The following is a 9,998-nucleotide window of genomic DNA, read 5'->3' on the forward strand; positions in this document are numbered from 1 at the left end:
CTTAAAGAGTATAAATAACACTAATTATTATTACTACTACTACTACTTGTATTACTATTGTTGTTTATTATTACTGTAATTAATTATATTTAATATACAAACATATATATAATTACTTTCCTATTTAAATATTTATTTATTTTGCCTTGACTCTCCCATTGCGGACACCTTGTCGGATGTGAAAAGGAGACGGTGTTAATTAGTGTAAGGTAGACGAGTATATTTTGTTCTTGCTAAGGTAGATTATATTATAACTTATGCACTACACATGTATTGAATCTGATACAATTTTCATAAAATAAAAAGTTAATAAAAATATTATTAAATAATAAAAACCATAATAGGCAATAATAAAAGTACTTTTGGATTCGAATAAACGGTAAGCTTAAGGATAATTACATATGGAGAAGAAGAAATCTTGTGCATATTGATAGAAATACCTACAACTCAACATTGTTGGATAATTGAATACAAGTGTTGTATGCCTTATTTCTGCATAAAATTCTTGAACCATTTGGCTGAGAGTTTTGGGTATCTTTTCAATCCATCTTTGTAATCCACGTAGTAAATGCCAAAACGAACTGTGTAACCTGCAACCCATTCGAAATTGTCCAATATTGTCCATGCAAAGTATCCCTTAACATTGACACCATCCCTATATATATAGATAGGAAAAGAAAACAAGAAATGGTCAATGTCAAATTTTTTTTTTTTTTTTTTTTTTTTATAATAAATATCAATCTCAGATCAAATCCTTCGTTCAGGAAATTTTTGTTTGTAAACCTACTTGATTGCTTGGTGAACGAAAGCAAGATGGCGATGGTAATACTTTACTCTAAAGTTGTCGATGAGGGCTTCTTTAAGTGGTAATGTCGCATTATTTACCTCATCAATCCCTACAAAATAATAAGAAATTTTTAGAGTCAAAATTTGTATCGATATTTTATTTTTTTAATCTATATATATATGTGAATAAATAAGTTTTTGTCGCTTTAAAATGGTGAAAGAATTAAACTATTCGTTACCATTTTCTGTAATGTAAAGAGGTGGATTATTATATTTTCTCTTTATGTAGAGTAGAAGATGCCAAACCCCTTTCGGATAAACATGGAGCCAAATTGAACCAGCCTGCACCAACATAATTAACAATGTTAACATAAACATCACTTTTTCATATAAATTGTAAAAATCTCAACTCAAAAAGTACTAAAAGAAAGGTTACTAAATTTGTAAAGAGCAATGCTATATGCCAAAGAGTTCGAACGCGGGAAATGGGGAGCTGAAACTCCCAATTCAATGGATACACTCAACTGGGTTCCACACAACAACACTCCTAATTAAAGGATTTATAAAATGGTACCTGTACACCAATAGGGACTCCATTCTTCTCAGCTAGAAAAAAGAAAATCAATGTCTGTTTAGCATGAAGTTACAGCATAGGTTTGAGAATAGTAGCAAAAGAGTGAGGATTGAAGAACTTACAGGTAAGCTTAGCTAGGGAATCTGTTGTGTAACTTACATTTAGAGCATTGGAGTAGGGTTCATGAGCTGCATATTTTGCAGTATAATAGTTCAAGCCAATAAAATCATAGGATCCCTTTACCACCATGGATTGTTCTTCCGTGAACTTTGGAAGTCGGTGCCTGACAAGAGCACGCATTGTACGTGGATAATCACCATATACTAATGGGTTCATAAACCTGGAATAGATATAGCAATTTGTGAATTAAATGACTAATTTTTCATATAATTCTGAAAAGGAAAAAAAAAAAAAAAAAAAAAAAAAAAATTAGATCATTTTATATTTCTAACAAAACAAAGACATCAGCAGCAAAATATTGCTGCTTTTGACTTAATTTAGACATATCGAAGAACATGATAGATCAGTGGGATGTAGTCGTTTTTCTTTAATTGGAGAGGGCTCATTAATTGGTGTTTATACACGTGAATTTAGAGTTATTTCATTACACACAAACTTCTCTTTCCAGCTGCTATATATTTTATTTGGCAAGAAAGAAATGCAAGAGCATTTAGAAAAACATGATATATCAGTGGGATCAGTTACTGCAGTCACATTATTTGCCTTATTAAGAATTGCATAAGAGATAAAGAAGGTTGGTTCATTGGAGGCCATGCAACAGCTCTTCTTGCAAGGTTGTTCTTTGGCTAGTGGTCAATCATGGTTCCTACTTTGATGTATATCAATTGACCTTGTACCAGAGTTGTTGCATTATTTTGCAATTATTATTATTATTTTGAAAGGTTTATTTTGAAATTATTGCTTAGTCATGGTTATATATAATTTGGTTAAGATTTGTTGAGAGAATGTTCCTTAGGCTTGTGGTGTCCATAACAGTTTAACGCCACCAAAGACATCCACATCAAACCCTAGACTAGGAGATTTTCTTCGGGCTCCTATCACTTCGGCTGGTAGAGAGAGAGAGATGAAAGTAGATTTACCCCATTTCTAAGGTTGTAGGTACGGGTAATTTGGTCCGATTACGAATGGCTTGGAAAGTAATTTCATTTACTTTATAAGGTTAATATGGTAAATATGCTGCACATGAGGGTATTTTTGACATTTATAATTAATGTTTCAACTAACTTTAGCAGTGCTGATCAACACACAACACCGGTTGTCCAATAATAAAAGGAATGTGCAATTAATTCTTACCATCCAACCATGAAATCTTGGGACCTTACTGCAGCCCGGCCATCCAGATCCGGATTAGAAAAGGCCACCATCCAATCTGAAACGAGAGTAATTCCTATATTTCCTTTTTGTGATGTCTGTTTACATTTCTAAATTAGTGAATCACAATGTTTACATTTATAATTAATGTTATCTAATACTTTTCTTTGTATAATTTTACGACGGTTGCATGACTAAGAAACTGGTAATGAGCCACGAGATGTGCAATTGTTCTCAGGATATTATGCAAGTCATAAGTGTTGATAGCATTCTTATACAGTATTTTTCCAAGAATACAATTAAAACACCATTCCATCCCCCTCCTTCATATCCATCGTAATTTCTTCTTCATTAAGAAAGATTGGAAACGACTCCATCTGTTTAAGGATCTTTTGATTCATAGCTTAGAGAAAATCAAACCTTCAAGAAAACAAAGCCTCACCTATCTTCGGTAACCGGATTGATGGCACAGATAGAGAGAAACAAAGATAGAATGCCGGTGGAGAGACTCTTTGACAGAAAGACAAAGGGTTTAACTATGTGAAAAAAAAAAAAAAAAAAAAAAAAACAGATTCTTTGAGGGTTAACCAAGAGAAAGAAAGAGACAGATTGGTTGAGGGTATTAGATTATTTATTTTCTTATTACAAATGATTCTTTTTTAATTAATTCTCTCTCTCAAATCCCTAAAACATAGCATTACTTCTTTTTTTTTTTTTAATAATAATTTATGTTTGAACTAAGTTGGTCAACACACAACAACTGTTGTCAAAGAAAAGTCAACCAAACTCTAAGAGTGGAGGTTGACCATGTTATTTAAAATAGTTTAATCCGTGAGTAACTTACGGGAGGTAAAGATAATTTATTCATAATAAAAAATTAACATAATAAAGAATAAAAAGGAGCGTGCGATTAATTCTTACCATCCAAGCATGAAATCTAGGGACCGTACTGCAGCCCGGCCATCCAGATTCGAATTAGAAGAGGCCACCATCCATTCTGAAACGAGAGTAATTCCTATCTTTCCTTTTTGTGATGCCTGTTTACATTTCTAAATTAGTGAATCACAATGTTATAATAGCAAAGAATATATATATATATATATATATATATATTAAGTGAAAAACTGGACTGACATCATATAAATCTAGTGTGTTTCTACCTTGGTAAGTTTATTCTTTGACTTGAAAAGCATTACAAATTTACACAGTGATAATATATATATATATATGGGTAACTAAACAGTCATAATATTAACTGGATTTGTGTAAAATGTTTAATATTTACAAATGTTACCTGATACTTTTCTCTGTATAATTTTACGACGGTTGCATGACTAAGAAGCTGGTAATGAGCCACGAGATATGGTTCAGTGCCTGAATCTCCTCCGGTGCAATTGTTTTGTAGCCAAGCAGAGCATCGACCAGGTGCATAGGCACCAGATGCATACCCAGCACTGCTGAAGGACCACGGCTCATTCAAAGTGATCCAGTGCTTCACCCGATCACCAAATCTCTTGAAGCAAAGCTCCGAGTAATCACGAAAATCATTCCTATCAAATTGTATTATATATATTATCAATACTATGTCAAATGCAATCAGAGTTTTAAAAAAATTGCTAATGAAAATAATAAAACGAAAATCCAGTGGCTTACACAATTTGAGGACTCCGGAAACCGCCATACTCATCCTCCAAAGCTTGAGGCATATCCCAATGGAAGAGAGTCACAAAGGGCACTACACCTACATATGTATGTTGATAGGCACTTTATATATACTCCATATGAACAATATAGACGAACATATATGTGTATATATATATATATATAAATTACTATATGGGAAAGCATGACAGAACTCATTACCCTTGGCTAGGAGATCGTCAATGAGGTTGTTATAGTATTCAATTCCTTCCTCGTTCACGCCTCCACTTAGCTTCCCAACTGTAATTTACAAACTTTTACAGAATCAAAATAGGAAAAACAGAAAGAAAATTAATTGAAAATATTGAACCTCCCAGTAAAATTATCTCTTTATTTGTTTTTATTATTATTATTATTTATACAAAATCCCTGAACTATCACAATTTTGTTATTTAAGAAAAGATTCCTAGACTACAAAACACTCTTTGATCTGTCAAGCATTACATTTACAAATAGCACTCATTCCTTATTCAACCGTTAATGGCACTATAAAATTGCCTAATTTCTCTCATAAAATGGAAAGAAAAAAAATAAAGAAAGAAAACCCATCAAATTTCAACAAACTCCACTGAACTATCATCATTTTTGCAAAAACTTCAAAGTGATCTATTAATTTGGTAAAATTATAATAATAAATAAATAAAACTGTGTATGTAAGCATAATCCTGCAAATTGTAGCTTGGTCCTTGACATTTTAGGTTGATAAGCATGAAGAGGTTTCCCTACTGTGCTTGCAATAAGGCTAAGGCCTTTATCTGTCCAGTACTGAACTGGTACATTAAAGAACTTGACCCAAATAGGATGCCATTTTTGGAGGATCATGGGCTTCCCTGCCACCATCCAAGGACCAAATGCAATTAAGTTGTTTGAATTTTGGTCGTTTTTTAATTTGAAGTAAAATAGATTCTTCCAATCCATTCTGACTTCTATGACGCCAAATTTTCCCCACATCTTCATTCCAACATTTTGAAACAACCCATTCTGATTTCTATATATGAGGGATCGTGATGGAAGACTTCATGGTGAATCATTTACGCTCTACATTACATGTACCCTAGATTTACAAAGTTACAATATAGTCACATCATTGTATCTATATTATGACCCATATGTCTTCCTCTTCTTCTTCTTCTTCTTCTTCTTCTTTTCTTTTTTTTTGGGTGAAATGAAAATGGGAAATGTATCATAGAGAATTTTCTATGATAGAATTTTTGTTCAAACCAATTGAGTCCTATAATAGGATCCATCTTCTTCTTCTTCTTTTTTATTTTTATTTTTTTATTTTTGTTTTTGAAAGGTATAATAGGATCCATCTTGCCATGCATAAATAGATAAACAATGTTGTGAATTAATGCAAATGATCATCTTACGTGGCAACACTCTCGACCACGAGATTGAGAATCGGTAAGCATCAAGATCCATTCCTTTAATGGTATTCACATCTTCCTACATAATTAAAATGGAGAAATTAATAATAATATTAATCACAAAATTTTAAATCCAGTGTGATAGCATTTAAATAGCCAGCATAAAAGTTTTTCCCCCCAAAGGCTTAGCATAAAAGTTGAGTAACGTAACTATATATATATATATACCTTGTACCGATGATAAGAATCAATGGCCACATCTCCATTACTACCATCCGCTATCTTCTCTAAAATTTTGCAATAAGAAGTTTTAGTAACCAGATATATATAACATGATAAAAGAGATGTCACTATGCTTTAATCCACCAGTCATACGTACTGGAATGGCCAATTAAACCTCTTTTTTATATTATGTTACGATAAATACAGTGTACAGTTTTTGGTTGCCTTAATTATAAAATTTTATTTAAAAAAGACAAAGAATGAAATTGGATATAACCAAAATCATACTTCAAGTCAGTTGTTAAATATTATAAGTTAATGAAATTGAATGTAACTAGCAAAATCATACTTCAACTCATTGTTAATTATAAAAAGTCTATATGGCTAACCTGGGACATCGCAATACCAGAGATTGTACTGATGAACAATGTTTGAAAGCTATTCTTTGAAAATAATAATAATGACAAATTACATAAAACTCTCTCCACTTTAATAAGAGGCGGAGCCAGGATCTTGGGGGGGCTAAACTATCAACATTGCTTAGCTAGAACTTTTAGGCAAAAAATAATCTTAAAAAATATAAAAAATTAAGAAATTATCTTTTGTTAAATGCTAATTAAAGAAAGAATTTATTTATTTATTTTTAAGTGGGCCAAGTATAGATTTTATACTAAACAACTAGACTCAGTTATCCAACCTCTACAAGCATAGAAGTTGAAGAGCTAGTGGCAACTGACTGAAAACCTAGATTAAGACATGTTTTCATCCTCAGAGCGATTTCGCAAATTCTTATACTTGGTGATCTTAGAGAGGGAGAGAGAGAGATAGAGACAGACCAGGGTATTTGTGTGTGAAAGTATCCCATATACTTGGGCCTCTACCACCTTCACTTGCAGCACCTTCAACCTGAAAATAATTATAAATTAATAAGGATTCAGCACTCATTTGTCAGAAACGTACACAAAAAATTGTGGTTTGCGCACAATGCACATCTATATATATATATATATATATATATATATATATATACCTGGTAGGCTGCCGATGCTGCTCCAAAGACAAAACCCTTCGGGAAACTGCTACGGTTGAGAGAACCTATGCGGTAACTCGGAGATAAAAGTTCGCTTTTGCGATCGATTACATTCACAGCCCTGCCATAAGTCCATGCAAATGCTACACTACTGGTCAGTCTGGTAACTATATTAACAAGGACTAGTAGGGCTAAGAGGACATGGTTTTGAATACCCATTTCTCTTTATTATGATTATGACGATAATAGCTCTAATGCAGTAAAGAGTGGCAGTACTGGCTCTGGTTTTTTATAGAGCAATATAGGGGTAAGGATTATCTTCCGAAAAAAAATATAGGGGTAAGGATAGAGTTATTCATAATTATTATTTTCCTTCCATGTCACCTGTCATAGTTAGTAAAATAGGTATGGGAAAAAACATGGATTCCGAAATGTATGAGTATAATTTAAATTTTTTACAAAAATCCAGTTTAAAAAAAAGGGACACTTAAAAATACAAATAAGTATAAGTATAATATGTTGTATGAACTAAAAAATCAACTATACACATCTTATTTATTTGGTTATATATCATATCTTTGTAAACACTTTAAAAGAAATGTAACAAATAATAACATAAATAAAAAAAAATGCAACGAATAATAAAACAAAATTTCATTTTATGCAAATTAGTAAAATGGAAAAAATAAACTAAGTAAATATAATCAATCAGTAACCATGATATCATCACTTCATCACAAAATTAATAATAAAAAAAATTATAATTCAAATAATTAAGTTTATCTAAAAATAAATAAACAAATTCTTTCTTTATCCCATCCTTGCTTAATAGCCTCTCTCTCTCTCTCTCTCTCTATATATATATATATATTAATTGCATAAGTATTATTTATTAAAATTAATTTCAAATTAAATTACATTAGAATACCACTAGATAATGCATTAATGCACAAGAATATCCTAAAAGTGATGCTGACTCATTTTATCTTTCAAATGATAAGGGTCTCATACTTAATTATGAAGTATTTTTATAGTATCTATAAATTTTTAAAACTGAAAGATAATAAATTAAGGATAATACTTGCCTCCTCATCAGTGACTAGGTCAATATTACAAAAAGGTGTCTCAATTTATCAAAAAAAAAAAAAAAAATAGTATATATATATACACATATATATTTGTCTTTATTTATTATTTTTTCGATTTTGTAATTACAGATGATATTATAAGTGTGATTGAAGGACATCAACAATCAATAGGAATCACTTACTCATCATTGAGTAGGATTCTCCTTAAATAAATATATATTTTGTCTTTATATATTAATTTTCTAATTTTGTAATTATAGATGATATGTATATGTTTGATTGGAGCACATCAACAATCAGTAGGGATGAGTATGTAGACACTCTCCTTAAATAAATATGTATAGTTACAAACAAAATTTTAAGAGTAGTGATACTTGATCATATCGAACACTTGTAATGAATTATTTAACCAAATAATTTTTAATTGACTATTTATACCAAATACAATTAAGTGGATATCTCTACCTTTATTATTTGTTACATAATTAATCAATGGAAATGATTCTTATACCAAATAGTTACAATAAATTGTTAGACCTACTCTTTTAATTAGTAAGTTATGCAACAAATAAGAAAGTGAAGTCATCCACTTTCTAAAATAATTGTCCACTTTGAAAAGTAAAAGCAAGATAAAACTAATTTTTTAAAAATTATCCTTTAAAATTTAAAAAATCTCTTAATTTAGAAGATAAAATATTTAAACTTGAAGGACAATTTAGAATCTTATAAGGAGGCAATACATTAATTGCATGTTCCCTTAAAAGGGTCTAAAATGAAAAATGGACAACTATTATCGAACATAATGAGTAATAAAGATCTATAATTATCTTTTTACATCAATAAGAATATAAGTAATTCTCCAAAGTTACACAAAATATATATTTATATATTATTTCATTACTTGATTAAATATTATCAGCCAGGATTCTTTTTATAGTAGCTGATGTTGATCGCCCCACTTTAGTAGGATCGACCACCATTAATAACTTCTTGGATTTTCTCAAAAGCTGGTCAAGGTAGCTCTAGCCTCAACCCTGTGAATAATTTTTTAAAATCAGCGTCAGCCAGGATCCTTTTCATTATGGCCGATATCGATAGTCCTATGTTGCTAGTAGTAGTACATACAAATTGGGTAGGCATACAATCTTCATCATAGAGCATGGCTTCAGCCAAGTAAACCTTAGCAACATACAAAGGCTTATGATCAGCCTCCTTTGTTTTTACGTCTATATATGGTGGCTAATGTTGGGATATTAGACACCTGGGGATGTTTCTTCTTTTCATCTGGATCAGCCTTCTTCTTAGATGCCATTATGCCAAACTGATCATGTTAGTGCTTGTTTTGTTCATTACCTCTAGCTATTTTTCCGAAAACTTTAAAATACCGTCATCAATTGCCTTTTGCAAAACATTTTGAAACATGGTTGTGGAGGGAAAAATATCCCTCCAATGAGAACTTTACACGTCATCGCAATATAAATACCCATCACAAATGTTAGAGGCCCATCCTGCTCGAAGCCCAATCCAAGCTCGTTGGTAGCCCAAAATCATAAGACACTAGCCCAAGGTCACAGCTAATTGATCTCTGTAACATTGCTCAAGCCCAAAACAAGAGATCTAGCCCGTTAGCAATATCACATGGATTAGGTTACTTATATCCCAAATCCATTGAAAAGAAATTAGTCCAATTAGAAGAAGGATACAGTAAAGAAAGAAACTACTACACAAAGAAAATTATACAAAGGAAGGAACTCTATTTGTAAAGAATTTCTGAAGGGAAAGAATTAGAGGACAAGCAATGCGAGTCCTACCATAATTCAACCAATCTTTTGTGTATAAATAGAGGCCCAAACCTTTAATAAAGAGATCAAGTAATTCTACGCTTCTCTATATATTGT

The 9,998-nt window shown here is 31.4% G+C and overlaps 1 protein-coding gene across 1 annotated transcript; it reads right to left on the reverse strand.

The window, feature by feature from the left end:
* Positions 1-486: 486 nt before the first annotated feature.
* On the reverse strand, positions 487-7,231 carry LOC132271478 (beta-glucosidase 12-like). Its single transcript, XM_059772865.1, has 13 exons — positions 7,013-7,231; positions 6,819-6,888; positions 5,989-6,047; positions 5,764-5,839; positions 4,556-4,633; positions 4,346-4,433; positions 3,987-4,242; positions 3,614-3,729; positions 1,483-1,700; positions 1,361-1,392; positions 1,026-1,128; positions 788-896; positions 487-655 (listed from the first exon to the last, which is right to left on the reverse strand). Exons 1-13 carry the CDS (start codon positions 7,229-7,231, stop codon positions 487-489), a joined length of 1,593 nt encoding a protein of 530 aa, XP_059628848.1.
* Positions 7,232-9,998: the final 2,767 nt, after the last annotated feature.

Source organism: Cornus florida, unplaced genomic scaffold, assembly GCF_030987335.1.
Source record: "Cornus florida cultivar Cherokee Brave unplaced genomic scaffold, ASM3098733v1 CherokeeBrave_3.0.0_Hap2_Chr08, whole genome shotgun sequence".
NCBI classification, from domain to species: Eukaryota; Viridiplantae; Streptophyta; class Magnoliopsida; order Cornales; family Cornaceae; genus Cornus; species Cornus florida.